This window comes from Nicotiana tabacum, chromosome 7 (assembly GCF_000715075.1).
Source record: "Nicotiana tabacum cultivar K326 chromosome 7, ASM71507v2, whole genome shotgun sequence".
Taxonomy (NCBI): Eukaryota; Viridiplantae; Streptophyta; class Magnoliopsida; order Solanales; family Solanaceae; genus Nicotiana; species Nicotiana tabacum.
Window position 1 is genome coordinate 131,875,672 of NC_134086.1, and position 16,113 is coordinate 131,891,784.

At 38.4% G+C, this 16,113-nt stretch overlaps 1 protein-coding gene across 1 annotated transcript; it reads right to left on the minus strand.

The window, feature by feature from the left end:
* Window positions 1-5,757: 5,757 nt before the first annotated feature.
* On the minus strand, window positions 5,758-12,321 carry LOC107761656 (PWWP domain-containing protein 1-like). Its single transcript, XM_016579902.2, has 2 exons — window positions 11,034-12,321; window positions 5,758-8,158 (listed from the first exon to the last, which is right to left on the minus strand). The coding sequence occupies exons 1-2, from the start codon at window positions 12,091-12,093 to the stop codon at window positions 6,117-6,119; spliced, it is 3,102 nt and encodes a 1,033-aa protein (XP_016435388.2). The 5' UTR covers window positions 12,094-12,321; the 3' UTR covers window positions 5,758-6,116.
* Between the last annotated feature and the right edge of the window lie 3,792 nt (window positions 12,322-16,113).

Below are 16,113 nucleotides of genomic sequence, written 5' to 3' on the forward strand. Positions count from 1 at the left end.
GTACGAGCAGCATTTGAGGGTAGTGCTTCAGACCTTGCGAGAGCAAAAGCTATATGCTAAGTTCTCCAAGGGTGAGTTCTGGCTAGAGTTAGTGACATTCTTGGGGCATATTGTGTCAGAATAGGGTAATAAGGTGGACCCCAAGAAGATTGAGGCAGTTCAGAGTTGGCCACGTCCTACTTCGGTGACCGAGATCAGGAGTTTCCTGGGGTTAGCAGGCTATTACAAACGATTCGTGTAGGGATTTTCATCTATTGCATCACCTCTGACTAGATTGACCCAGAAGGGTGCTCCATTCCGTTGGTCCGATGATTATGAGGCGAGCTTTTACAAGTTCAAGATAGCCTTGACTACAGCACCAGTTTTTGTGTTGCCTTCCAGTTCAGGGATGTATATAGTATATTGCGACGCTTCATGCGTTGTATTGGGATGTGTATTGATGCAGGAGGGGTGAGTTATTGCATATGTTTCGCATCAGCTGAAGATCTATGAGAAGAATTATCATGTGCATGATTTGGAGTTGGCCACGATTGTTCATGCTCTTAAGATATGGAGGCATTATCTGTACGGGGTATCATATGAGGTTTATACTGATCATCACAGCTTACAGCATTTGTTCAAGCAGAAGGACATTAATTTGAGGCAGTGCAGATGGCTTGAGTTACTGAAGGATTATGACATCACCATTTTTTATCATCCAGGCAAGGCAAATGTAGTCGCGGATGCCCTAAGCAGGAAGGCAGAGAGTATGAGTAGCTTGCCATTCATTCCAGCAGAGGAGAGGCCACTAGTTTTTGGACATTCAGTCCTTGGCTAACAGACTTCTGAGGTTTGATATTTCAGAGCTCAACCGAGTTCTTGCGTGTGTGGTTGCTCAGTCTTCATTATTGGGGCAAATCAAGGCCCGGCAGTTTGATGATCCACATTTGGCGGTTCTTAGAGAGACGGTGCTACAGGGTAGTGCCAAAGAGGTTTCTATCAGCGAGGATGGTGTTTTACGACTCTAGGGTCGCCTATGTGTTCCTAATATTGATGGTCTGAGGGAGAGGATACTAGAGGAGGCACACAGTTCGCGATATTACATTCATCCGGGTGCTAAGAAGATGTATCGTGACTTGAGGCAGCATTATTGGTGGCGGAGGATGAAGAAAGACATAGTGGAGTATATGGCTAGGTGATTGACTTGCCAGCAGGTCAAGTACGAGCACCAGAGGCTGGGTGGCCTAAGTGGGAGCGCATTACTATGGATTTCGTAGTTGGCTTGCCCCGGACCTTGCGGAAGTTTGATGCAGTGTGGGTCATCGTGGATAGGTTGACCAAGTCGGCACACTTTATACTGGTTGTGACTACTAACACTTCGGAGAGACTGGCTCAAATTTACATTCGGGAGATAGTCCGGTTGCACGGTGTTCCGGTTTCCATCATATCAGATAGAGGCCCTCAGTTCACTTCTCATTTCTGGAGAGCTGTTCAGGATGAGTTGGGAACCCGCGTGGAACGTAGCACAACATTTCATCCACAGACCAACGGGCAGTCAGAGCGGACAATCCAGATTTTGGAGGACATGCTTAGAGCATGTGTGATTGACTTTGGAGGGCAGTGGGATCAGTTCTTGCCTTTGGCAGAGTTTACTTACAACAACAGCTATCAGTCTAACATTGAGATGGCTCCATTTGAAGCTTTATATGGTCGATGGTGTCGTTCTCCTATCAGGTGGTTTGAGCTTGGTGAGGCTAAGTTATACGGTATAAATTTGGTGCAAGATGCCTTGGACTAGGCAAAGTTGATCCAGGAGAGGCTTCGCACAGCTCAGTCCAGATAGAAGAGCTACATGGATTAGAAGGCGCGTGATATATCATTCATGATTAGCGAGAAGGTTCTATTGAAAGTCTCGCCAATGAAAGGCATTATGAGGTTCAGGAAGAAGGGCAAGTTGAGCCCAAGGTTTATTGGCCCCTTTGAGGTGTTGAGACGAGTTGGGGAAGTTTCTTACGCGCTTACTTTACCCCCAGCTTATCGGGAGTTCATCGGTTTTCCATGTATCAAAGCTTCGGAGGTATCATGCCGACTTATCCCATGTGTTGGACTTCAGTACTATTCAGCTGGATGAGAGTTTAGGTTATGAGGAGGAGCCAGTTGCCATTATTTATAGACAGGATCGCCAGTTGAGTCCAAGAGGATTTTTGCGGTGAGGGTCTAGTGGAGGGGCCAACCGGTTGATGAGGTGACCTGGGAGACAGAGGAGGACATGCAGTGCAGATATCCACATTTATTCAGCAGCTCAGGTACTTTTCTATGTTCGTTCGAGGACGAACGTTCATTTAAGAGGTGGAGAATGTAACGACCCGACTGGCCAATTTGCTTTTTAGAACCTCGTTCTCTTAAATAAAACTTTCCACCCTTACTTTAACTAATTTACGACCTACGGGGACGGTTGGTTCGGGATTTGGAAGAGTTTGGGTTGAAAAATGCTCATTTGACCCCTTAAGACTTTCTTAAAAGGCTGAGTTTGACTTTGGTCAACATTTTTAGCAAATAGACCTGGATTCATGTTTTGACAGTCTCGGAGGGTCCGTAGGAAAATATGGGACCTGGGCGTATGCCCGAAATCGAATTCCGAGGTCCCTAGCCCGAGTAATGAATTTTTATTAGAAATTGTTAAACTGAAATTCTAAGGATTTAACGAAAACGATTAATGATTGATCATATTGGTATCGGGCTCGTATATTGGTTCCGGAGCCCAGTACAGGTCCAATATAACATTTAAGACTTGCCCGCCAAATTTGGTGTCAATCCGAGCAGTATAAGTATATTTCGTCACGTTAGAAGTGAAATTAATAACTTGAAGTTCGTAAGTTTGATTCCATTGGTTTTAGGGGGTGATTCGTAGATTTAGCATTGTTTCGGGTGTTTCGAAGGTTCTAGCGGGTTCATTTCATGATTTCAGACTTGTCAGTATGTTCGGGCGGGGCCCAGGAGCCCCGAACGTCAATCGGATGAGGCTCGAGTGAAGTTGGAAAAGTTGAAAAGGGCTGAAGCATCTAATATCTATTATAACCGCACCTGCGGTTGGACAGCCGCAGGTGCGAGATCGCAGGAGCGGTAGCCTTCTCGCAGATGCGGCCAAGGCAGGCTAGGCCAGAAACCGCAGAAGCGGCTCCGCAGAAGTGGTCCCAGCCCGCTTGGCCTATTCCGCAAATGCGGTCTCTTCCTCACAGAAGCGGGACCGCAGATGCGGTCCCCTGACCGCAGATGCAGAAATCGCTGAAGCTGTGAGCTTCATTTAATACGGGTTCTAAGTCATTTTTACCACATTTCACTCCTCCATTAACGATTTTGGGAGCTTTTGAGAGAAGAATTCCACCTAACATTTTGAGGTAAGTTATCATACCTATTCCTAGTCTAATATTTGTGTCTTAGGTAGATTAAATACTAGGATTAAGGTAAAATTATGGGGTTAGAGCAAAACTTAGGGTTTTAACAAAAGTTACATTTAACCACGAAATTTGTTATGAATTGAATTAGAAATCGTATATTATTGACCCTTAGATTATAGAGAACAACTTTCTTCGAAAAACGTCAAAATCCGGGCACGTGGGCCCGGGGTCGAATTTTAGGAAACTTGTGTTTAAGGGTGGGAAATTGCTTAAATAGTTAGAATGCGATTTTGTGAGCTTGCATTGACTAGTTCCTACCTCGTTTATCTAGTTTGGGATCGTTCGACTCCAAATTGAGAGTTCGGGCTCATTCTTGGCATTGGAAGTGCACTTTGGAGCAAAGTGAGTCTCATATCTAACCTTGTAAGAGAGAATTGTCCCCATAGGTGATGTAATCTAATAATTTTCCATTAAATGTGGGGGCTATGTACGCACTAGGTGACGAGAGTCCGTGCGTAGCTACTATTATGCTAAGTCCGGGTAGTTTAGGGCCTAGAAGCATGCTTTATGTAGTATTCTTGCAACGCTATGTTTAATTTGGATTGCTTAAATCATGGTGATTATGATAAATGAGACTAGTTAAGAGGAACATGATCTTTCTTGGCCTTTTTAAAGAGAAGTTGATAACTTAGTAAGTAATTTCTCCCCAGTTATGTGTTCTTGTCTGCTTGTTGCTGTGTTTAAGTACATTGACCGCGTCGCATGGTTGATTCGCGAGCGGGGTAATAGATGCATCTATGGTTCATGTCGTTCGACCATCGGCAGTGCACAATTTACTTTTATGTTGAATCGGGCCGTACGACATCGGCACTACTTGCACATGTTTTACTCAGTATTATTCTATGACTTGAGTTTATTATTTGTCCTGGAATGGGAGTTGTCAGATGTGACATTATCTAGGAGAGGACTTGTTAGTTCTTGCTATACACTGCTAATTATTTGTTTTATCCATGCTTAGTATAATTCATCTCTCATATTATTTGACCTTAGTAAGTGTCAAGTCGACTTCTCGTCTCTACTTCTTCGAGATTAGACAGGATACTTACTAGGTACATATTGTTTATGTACGCATACTACACGTCCATACTTAATTGTACAGGATCTAAGGCAGGTTCATCTGGCTATCAGACCGATGCGCGTCCCTGATCATAGTCCGAGACTTCCACGGTGAGCTGCTTCTCTTCCTATGCCGATCAGCAGCTGGATGGAGTCTTCCTTACTTTTGACTGTCTATTTTGTTTCAGACAGTAGGATAGATGTATTATTTTGTATATTCTACTAGTTGCCCACAGCTTGTGACACCAGGTCTTAGCACACACATTAGTAGACGTTTCTTTTGGATTGTATAATTATTATTGAATGTTGCATATTATCATCAGCTTTTAATCACATATTAAGAAAAATATTGTAACTGTTTTGGGTAAGTAAGATAAGAATTCACTAATACTTTCGCGTTGGCTTGCCTGACAACGATGTTGGGCTTCATCATGACCTATTATGGAAAATAGGTCGTGACATTAAGCACCAAAGGTTGAAATTATCCTTTTAAGTAATGGAAGTCTATTTTATGAATAAGTAGTTACGGATAGACGTACAAAAGGTGAAAATAAGCCGTTGATGATGACACTAAAAATGAGTTTATTATCGGAGTACACTTAATTTCAAATTGATTCAAATACAAAATCATTTATATTTCAATAATTTCAGTTCGGGCTGTTAGGGAGAATCAAATCAGTACAGGAACTCAATCAGATCCATTTATTCTCAGACTCTAATTTCTGGGATTTTACCGGAGTTTTAAGGTGCCCCTTCCGAACGTGAATGTCAGCAACAGGAAGATGATTCTTACTGTATCAACTAAATAACCCTACTTGCTATTATGCATTGCTGTTAAACCTACCTTTTTAAAAATAAATAAAAACGTAAAAGAAATTATGAATTTATCTACGATTCAACATCTTTCCAGAGCTCTATTGTTAAAAGAGCGAATATTATAAAACTAGAAAAGTTTAAATTCTCGAAAAAGGCGAGGATTTTGAGTCAGTGTACTATTAGTTTATAGATTTTTTTGCATCATCATGTTAAATTTACTTGCAACTAAATAAATCTTCGTAGCAAGCCTTCTGAAATAACCTAAAAAATAAATAATAACCTGCTATAATCAATTAAATTGACTCGATGATGTAAAAAAAAAATTATACTATCAGCATATATAACTTAAATCCTAATTTTATTTACGCTTCTTAGCTCTTTTTCATCTAAAAAACGGAGTGTTCACATTCTTTCATACCTCTGTTGACCATTTGTTAATTCTCCCCTATTTCCCAAGATTCCACTTTGATTCTTTAATTCCTAAATTCCAACTTCTGAACAGTTTTACATAGTTTCAATTGTATAACATGTCAATTCTGAGAGTCTCAATGAGGGGCCAGGTGGTGGGAAGGGAGGGGATGGGCAGGGGGTAGACAAATAAAAAACAAAATCACTATCATCATTCTTCGATACAGGCTATCTGAAAGTACACAATCGGGGCAATTTTTAGTAATTCCAATCCACCCTGGCTGCTCCCTTATCATATGCAAAAATTAATCTGCGTCCTTTGCTTTAGAAGTGCTCTTCCGTTGTGCATTGCATCGACGATTGGTGCTGGCCAAAAGCCTTCCAAAAAACATGAGCCAATTAAAGGGAATGGTAAGGGACATAGCCCAATAAACCCGTCAGATCGGTCACAATGTCACTACACCTGGTGAGAAGGCCTAGCATTTGTTGTGAAATATCAACTTCAGGAACGGACACTTGATTGTTATAATTGGGCACGTTTCTATGGGCTACTTGATGAGTAAAGTGAACATCATTTGGGGGTGCATTGGCATATTGAGCAGTAGGAAGAGGGAGCGTGGACGACTGAGTTGTATAATTGTTGATATTAGAACTAGAAGATGCACTTCGATCAGCAATACTACTAGCATCGTTGACGGTCCTACTATCATTTGTCTGCTCGCCTCTAATAATAGCTTCTTCCAACATAAATTTTACACGGGGTGATGCCCTATTACTACCATTACCACCATTGCTCACTGGCCCTTCCTCACCTGGGGGTTTCTTTAGACATGATTTCAGCTGCCCAGGCATTGTTGAGGACCTCGAATCAGCTGCCCCATCTTTTGCTGCAGAAGTCTCGGCGGCAACATCTTCCTTTGGCACCTTGGTAGTTTCTGCGTCTTGTGCTTCAGCTGCCACTTCTCTAATGTAGCATCTCACATTGGGATTCCCAAACAAATTATTGCTAGCACTGGCAAATCTATAGGCCCCCACTGCATGATCCCTGTATTGGTAGACCAAACGGCAGGTGGATGACTTCCAGAAGACCCGAGTAGCTGAATGATCCATAGTTCCAAAACGGGCAAACTTAGCCTTCAGCTCAGGAATGGAGGGAAGAGCTCCATTAGGTGGAAACTTCATAATAAGCATGGTTGGGTCAGGCTCCTTCTTCTTGCCAGTATCTGGCTTAGAGACTTTCACTTGTGTTGAAGACAGTTTTTTGGCAGGTATTTCCTTGCTTTCGCCTTGTTGAACTTCTGAAGCCTTCAAGGAAGCCTTCTTTTGTGCTGCCAATGCTCTCACATCATTGATCTTTTTCTTCTTCTTGGCAGCAATTTCCTCTTGCCTATCTGAAGGACCCCTCTTTCGCCCTCCTTTGGTAGGATCATCAGGCCTGGCAGGATTCTTCTCTGGCTTTAGATTTGATGTTTGTTTCACATTATTGGTGGAGGCAGTGTCTGAGATATGGGCGACAACAGGTGATTTGCTGATGGGGGTACTTGACTCACTCTCAACTGCGGCAGACAAGGCCAAGCTTTTTTGATAGACAAGAGACCGGAATTTCAAGAACAGTTCTCGTATTGTTTTTATATTGCTGCTCTCTACACCATAAAATGGATCAAGAGCAAGAGCATGTAAATCACTAAGTACTTGAGGAAGCTCAATATTGTTGCTTCTAACCCGAACCACATCTTCTGTTACCAAACCATCAGGCACAGAGCTACCTGTGGCATCACCCTTTTGCTGAATATCCATTTGAAGTTCTTCCCTAGAAGCTGAAGGAACTTGGACAGGCTCTCTTGCTACTTTCTCCATCACCATACTATCTGAAGAAACAGCTGCTTGTCCCTCCACATGATTAGAGTTTGCATTCAAGCCCACCTCTGCCTTCTTTTTCTTCTTTTTCTTCCTCTCGGTTGAGGGACTACTGCCACCACTCACTTCCTCACCAGAACGTTTACGAATCTTGACCTTATCTGGTCCACCATTGATTTTTTTTACTCGAGAACCCCCTGCATGCAGCTTTGCTTCAGTAGGCACAGAAGGCTGCACAACATCAGTACCATCATCTTCAGCTTGTCTCTGTCCATGCAGTTCTTCCACATTAGCTGCCGGATTTAATGGCTGCTCAATCAAGGTGGAGCCAGATGCACTAGGCAGGTGCTCAGCAGCACTAGGAGAAACATCTTTTCCTGATAAGGAGGAATCATCTAGATGAACCGGCTGGTCAGAATTAACTGCTGGTGCTGCACCAACTTGGACTTTCAGGTTACCAGGCTCATCTCTGCGTTTAAATAGATACCTGTCTTTCTCAACTTGGTCCTTCATTTTATTAGATTTTGCAGAACTCTTTCCCTTACCCAGAGTTTCTGCCTGCACCAATCTGCCACTCAAAGGAGCTGTAATTTGTCAAAGCACAAAAGACACAAGTGAGCAAAATCTGACAACAAGTTGAGAACTTTTTGCTAAAAATGTATAAAGCGCTTAGTTAACAAAAGGTAAAGGTACAAACAATTCAAAAGCGAGATAGCAAAAAAAAAAAAAAAGAACGTGAAGCTAATATTAGAAAAAAGAAATCCAGAAAAGTTAAAGACTCAGAATCCCAATAACATAACCAATATGAAGATGGAAGCAAACAAATTCTAAAAACATTGATATCTGCAATATAAATGCAACTATTTGTCTGTATGTGCAAAGAAAAGTAAAAACATTGTGAAGGAGATGACTTTAACAGCTAAAAAGAGATAAGAATCTCCTTTGATATCTGGGGTTTCACCACATTAAAACAAGGACAAAGAGCAGTTTGCACATAAACTGTCATATTTTCTTTTGCCCAACTCAACACAAGAAAGGAAAGCGCTACACTTTTTATTATGCCAGTTGCTAATTATATCCACCCTAAAATGCTATGTCCGCATACAACATTAGGTTAAATGTTGGACTGCAGCATTTATTTTTACTACATAAAAGGGACAACAGTTGATCTTACCATCCCATACTTTTGTACGCCACATTTCTTCTGCGTATAACAACACAATGCTATAAGCTCCTATTCATATTCAATTTCAATTATTCACCAGCAAATACACTATTGACAACTTGACCACCCCTCCACAGCCATTTTACAGGATGTTTTGAAGAAGAAAGGAAACCCTTTTTATTTTGTTTAAGTTTTTTTAAGAAAGATTTTGTTCTGTAAAATTCAACTTACCAAAAATCCTTTCATTCTTTGTACGACGTCTCACACGATACTACTGTTGTCAGACAATCTAATCCCATATTACTTTTTGCAAATTACACTCCCTATCTCAAAAAAAAAAAAATCATCTTACTTTCCTTTTTGGTCCAACAGGAACCAATCCATTTGTAGAGAGCAATTTATAACCAAGACTTTCATATCACAATTCCTTCCCAAGAAATGAAGAATGCATCTCTGTTGAGACACTGATTCATATCCTCAGTCCAATTTAGTTGTTTCCTACATGGTTTTATCTAAAATTAAACTGTTGACTAATGACTACTGCAAAGTCTTTGGTTCGATCACGAATGCATAAAGCTAGTTCTAAATATCGGCATGTGTTTCACAGGGTGAAAATTTGAACACAGGAACAGCCCTTAGCTGCAAAGAGTGCAATTAGATACAACAGCAGGAAAATACACATATTTAACCGCTAAATCCAATCTTGCAATTCCCTTTTGCTTTTCTCAATTTTCTTTTCTTTTTACTCCTTTATGGTTTTCTCCTAGTTAGCACATAAAAAACCCAACCATATGGTCTCGTAGTAAGTATCGCCTTGTTATTTGAACATCACAACCATACTGAACCATATTCAGTACTGCATTATTGCTTCAATTAATTGACCATCGTTTGCTACTTTTTTTAAATAAAATTCTCATTCTTTTTGCACACGCCACTGTTGCTTCTTTTTATTTATAGGTACGGAGATGCTTAAAAGTGGGAAATAAACGCAGGACAAGTAATCCCTCCCATCGGTGGAGGAAAGAAAAAAATGAAAAAGAAAGAAGAATATATAAGCCAATGAGTAACTCAAATAAGACGCAAGCTTATCCCTCATTTTTCCTTCGTTGCAGGACGCATACAATGTGGTGTTATCTATTTATGGTTCACCACAGACATTACACCAGATAATCAAAGAGGCAGAGAGACGCACAAAGGGGGGTGATAACAGAGAGAGAGAGAGGGAGGAGAGAAGAAAAAAACAAATGCCTACTAAAATATAAAAGGACAAAACTCTAAACTTCATCTAGAAGTGTCATCAAAACTTCTTCTGATTCATGTCAACAAAATCAACAAGATTTAACGACATCAATTTCAAGATTAATGGGTTAAGGATGCATGAATTTATTCACTTTTACTTTTTTTTAATTGTGAATGTATTCACTTCCACTTAAGAAACGGTTGCAGAAAAGTTCTGTAAAAATAAGTTTGGGTTACAACAGCAACAAGAAGAGTAAAATACTCCTAGCAAACACTGGACCTAAAGTAAACATCCCAGCATGACTAACACTCAATCTCAACTAATTGATATCGCCAATAAAGATTTTTTCCTTCCGTCATACGCTATTTTTCACTATGTCTACAAAGACTCCAAGAATTTGTAGGTCTTTCGAGACAACTTATTTCATGTAATCTTAGCTTTAACTCATCTGTTTTTAACACCTCCCCTCACTATGATTTCACACCAATAATCTGATACATTAGGAGATCGACGTTAGACATGACCAAACCATCTCAAACAACCTTCTCTCTTTTTATCCTTTAGTGTGTGCTACTGCCACCTTCTGCCGAAGGTTATTTAAATTAGATTGCTGGAATAGAGCACCCAAGTGTGGTAGATAATCCGAAGTAATCCTTTAACAACTAATAACTGGTATAGAAAACAACAAAATATATTTTATTTAAAAGGATTTGTGTTCGATTGGAAAATAAATCTAATCCAAGTGAAATATATACTAGTGAAAAGTGATTAATACAACACATCCATAAGGAAAGGAAAGAATGCCTCAACTAAACAAGACGCTTAATGTGACTGTTAGTAGCCTGGTACCAGCACTTCCCTCCAAATGAGAGTTCGAGGTGCTAAAACACTGCAATCCCTTCACAGCACTAAAGTTCTAAGAGTACCATCCAAGTAATGAGCTTGAGAATGCTTCAAAAATTAAATAAAGACTAGTCGTGCGGAAAAAAAACCGTGTTTTGGGGGAGTTCGATAGAAGAGCATTAAATATAACATAGAAAGAGAGAATAAGTACCTCTTGAAGAAGGCTGTCTAAATGGCTGAGCCACTGCTTCTTGTGCTTGTTTAGAAGGAATAACACCAAAAGCTTCAGCATAGGTAGGATCAAATTCCTCAAACACTGCCTTCCTATAAGCCAGCACAGTCGCCTTCTTCTTAACAAAGTTAAGATCGGTCTCATGCACTTTACTCCTAGGCTTTAACGCCAACTTCCTCACAAAGTCAAATGTCTCTTTCGGTTGAAACCTTTCCCTAGCCTTCTTAATCTGACTGGCAGAGTAAGTACAATTCTTCTCAAGATCACTAAAATCTACACTAAAAAACCCATCAACCTCCGCAGAACGAAATTTGTATCTCTTCCTACAATGACAAACCAAACCTAAAGCACTCCTCCGGCCCACCTCATCGACCCCTTCCTCCACCGCCTTAACAAAGTTCTTCACATTAGTTTGCATAGATTTTTCAGCAAAAGTTGGTTCAAAATGTACTAGCTCATCCAGGTCGAACCAGCCATAACTACTATCACCATAAAAGGCCACTAAAATGTGACCTTCCCTTTTACTCCTTCGTACAGAAGGAGTAGCAAACGCCTCACTGAAAATGTGACCTGGCCACCAAGGGTGTGATTTCACCTTCCCCCACACCATATCACCCATTTCAAACCCGTAACCAACTGACCAACTCTTCCCATTCCCTGCAAACTCATCGAACTTAGATAGCATCAAATCGTATCCAGAAACAGCAGGCTCCAATTTTCCCTTCTTGACATCAGTTCTACTAGAAACTAATGCTGTCGTCTTACCTTTCTGCTCCGACTTAACTCGATTCGCTTTCACGGAGTTCGTGCCTCCTTCCTCTTTCATGTCCCTAACCTTAGTTGTTTCATTTCCCTCGTTTTCCACATTCGAAACCCTAGAATCCGAATTCGAAGCCCTAGAATTCTTTACGTCCATAGCAACCCTAGAACCATCAGCGGGGGTGATACTGGAGGTTGTGGTGGAAACCCTAAGTTTCGTCTCTTCTACTGAATTGTTCCTTCGATTTGCTTCAAATCCGTTGCTCATCACAGAAATCATTTCATGGAGCTAAACTTCCGATATCCATACGACGAGAAATGAACCTTGAGGAGAAGAATAGCAATGAATTTTCCAGAAAATGCAGCAAATCACACGGAAACAGTGACAATTTTTGGAGATTACGGTACAAACTACAACCTTGTGAGGGCTATGAGAGAGAGAACGAGAGAACTGAAGTATGGCTGTGAGAGAGAGAATGGAGCTTAGTATTTTCGGCCCGTGGGCTTTAAGCGGTTTAAGGCCCAGTTTTGCGGTTATAAAATGAGGAAATGAGTGGAAGATCCACGTATCAATTGATTATTTTTTTTTCCGCCACGTACCAAGGATATAAGGGTGCATTATTATTTGGTAAAACTAGTCTTAGGGTACACGCTACATTAATAAATATATAATATTAAAAAGTTAAATCAATATTTTTAAATAAGTTATAAAATTAAATTAAATTAAAAAAAATACAAGTTTATGAAAATGATAATGTTGGTCGAAAGAGGACTTTGTACATATTCAAGTAACCATTTCTAATTGCTTTTAATGAATTTTAAAGTCCTACGAAATAGGACCTCATACTTAAATAAAAAGAGGCTTTTTTCGTACTTTTAGCGTATGCACAACTATGTATCTATCTATGTGTAGTTATTATGTGTCATTTTAAAAGTACTTATTAAATTTGTTGTTGGGTAACTGAGTATCGTAATTGTAGAAATTAAGTTATTTCTATCTAATTGTCGTATTATTAGAATATATATTTATATTTTAATACATGAATTTTATAGAAGGTGCATTTGGTTAAAGGATAATGTATATTCTATTATATACCAGAGAATCAATCATAATTTTTCACGTAAAGTATTTTTCTATTTCTTATTTTCATTAAGATAATTAAATTGTGAAATATTTATGGGCGTTTATTCTACATTCGATAATAAATTTAGAATTAAGAATAAAAAAAATAGAAGAAGTGTTGGTCGAGTTTATCGGCTTCCATTATATTTTTTACTTTGTCTTTCTCTAAATCTTTTTACTAAGATAAAACTAATTGGTTATAGTTATGCGCCAAAGAGTAATTCAAACATACAATAAGTAATAAATACTTTTTATTTATTCTACGTTGATTGTTTAATTTCTGGTATTATTTGTTTTTTACAAATTATTATGTTACATAATTCAAAAAAAAAATTGCACAAATACATAAGAAAGAATTTAATGGATAAAATTTTGTTGATAACTTGATATAAGACTCCTAAATATTAAAGAAAAACTTAAATTTCCGAAAAAAAGTCTTGTCTACGGATATAAGACATTCAATATCAAACAAATTGATAGTTTTGTTACTATCATATCCCTGTTTGAGTTAGAAATTGATAAGCTAACAACTTTTTCTTGTCTTAATTTAATAATAAACTTAGAATATCAAAATAGAAATTTGAAAGTGCATGTCTTGATCGTGCATGTTCATTTTAAATCATAAATATTGACTACCATATTAGTAATTAGAAATATTCTGCTTTTAAATTTCCAAATATGAGAACTTTTTACGTATTTCAAATAAGAAAAAATATTAACCAAAATTTAGTTAAAATTAAAGTCCTAAGTATCAAGGTTATAATTAAATCACTATTCATAAATATTAGGGAATTAATTAAAAGATCATTCCTAAATATTAGGAAATTATTATAGATTGTTTTTTCTAGTGTAAACTCTATTTTTAAAAGGCAAAAAAGGCGAACGACATTTCGTTAAAATCCTTCGTGTTTTTAATATAGTATAGATTGTCAAGAGGAAAAGGATTAGTCAAAGACAACCCTAAAATTAGAGTTGTCAATATGGGCGGGGCCTGGTTAGCCCTGCCCAGCCCACGTGGGCTTTAGCAATTAACGGGTTGGGCTAGCCCGCCGTTTTGATTGGCGTTAATAATGATCAGCTCATCCCAGCTATATGTGGGTTGCGGGCCCCCACAGGCTGGTCCATCATTTTTAAAATATAATTTTATATTTTTTTTTAAGTTCAAACCTCAAAAAAAGATAAATATTTAAAAGTTAAAAAATCTTATTGAAAATATTTCACAAAATTTAATAACTTTTTATATTGTTCCAATATATTACAATAAACACTAAAAAAAAAGTAAAAGACAAGACTATAGGTGTGTTATTTTCTTAAAAATGTTTTGCAATTTTCTCATGTTTGGTGGCTTAAATGTTTTGGAAAATATTTTCCTTATCAACTCATTTTCCTCCAATTGGAGGAAAACATTTTCCAAAACATCTTCTCAACCTTCCCCACCCCACCCCACCCCACACTCCCACACCCACCCACTCAACCCCCAACCCACCTCCTCTCTCCAAAAAGTTTTATTTTTCAAATTTTAGTTTCTTTTTAGCCACACCACCCCCAACCCCCCCCCCCCCCTTCTCGCGCAAAATTTTTTTTTTTTTGTAATTTCAAATTTTTATTTTTTCGTTTTTCTGCACCACCCCCACCCCGCCAAACCCACCCCCACAATGAAACAATTTTTATTTATTTATTTTTTTTGTAATTTTCAAATTTATGTTTTTCGTTTTTCTTCACCACCCACCCTCACTGCTCCGCACCTGGACCTACCCTCTCCCCCCCCCCCCCGATTTTTTTTTTTATATATATATTCAATTTTTTTTTCATCTTTCGGTTTATAGGTTCGAAATTTTACATGTTCCAAAGTTATGAGTTCGGAGGTTTATGTGTTTGGAAGTTTACGGGTTTAAAAGTTCGCGGTTTTGAAAGTTTAGCAGTTCGGAAGTTTATGAAATTTGTGGGTTCGAAAAGTTGTTGGTTCTAAAGTTATGGTTTCATGTTTATTGTATCTAAATTATTTATGAATACTCTTGAAAAGTTATTTTCCTTAATTTGCGTATCAAACACCGGAAAATTAATAAGATTAATACTTTTTTTTCAAAAAAATATTTTCTTGAAAAATATTTTCCACAGAAAATATTTTCCGTTATACCAAACACACCTTATATCTCATTCACTAAAAGTTAAAACTCAAAACAAACTATTCCAGAGAACGTCCATGACGCTTATGGGATATCCAACACATCATCTTCATCAAACACATTAGAATCCGCTTGTGAGAAGGTTGTCTTAACATCTTCACTTACATCTACATCTGCAATTCGTATACAATATTAATTAGTTAAATATTAAAAATAATTAGATTTTTAAAACTAATTGACTTTTTAAGACTTTGATCTTTTAATATGATGAGCTTAATAAACTTTAAGCTTGTACTCTTCTTGATTTTTTTTTATCATATAATTTTTATATTTAAAATACATATTTTTATTAGGCTTATGGGCCGGCCCAGCCCAGCCTCGGTCAAGCTTCACAGGCCACTGGCTTACTCGGGCCGAGCTTAAAAGCCTCACTTTTAAATGGGCTCCAAAAATTCTAGCCCAGCCCTACTAAATCACGGGCTGGGTTAGGCTGGGTTGGGTTTGGCTGACCCAGCAGGACAAGGCCGTATTGACGGCTCTACCTAAAATCTATTGGAAATTGTCAAAAGCTAAAAATAAGATTTTGGGCAAAAAGAGGGGGAAGTGCACAGTTAGCCACTAGTTAGAGATGTCTTTACTCTTTAGTCACTGTTTAAAATATATTTACTCTTTAATCAGTGCTTAATAAATATTTACCCGCTCGAACAAAAATACCCTTTGTGCTAGACACGGGTGTTGTGTAAATATTAAGGACATGGTGTCCTTAACTTCGTGAATGTTGTATAAATATTAAGGACAAAGTGTCTTGTATTTGCACCTTCCGTTGTTATACTTTAGAACATCATGTCCTTAACTTCATATGTGCATTGTAAATGTCAAGGAAATAGCATCATTAACTTCACATGTGAAGTGTAAATGTTAAGGACATAATGTCCTTAATTTGTATTTGCATTTTCTGTTGTTAAACTTTAGGACCTCATGTCCTTAACTTCATATGCGTAGTATAAATGTTAAGGACTTAGTGTTCTTAACTTAAATGTGTGCAGTGTAA

Bases quoted from the DNA above. Each gene is read 5' to 3' on its own strand.
- LOC107761656 (XM_016579902.2), bottom strand. From the start codon at position 12,093: ATGATTTCTGTGATGAGCAACGGATTTGAAGCAAATCGAAGGAACAAT. The intron at 8,159-11,033 runs GTACTTATTCTC...GACAAATTACAG, and splicing joins TAGACAGCCTTCTTCAAGAG to CTCCTTTGAGTGGCAGATTG.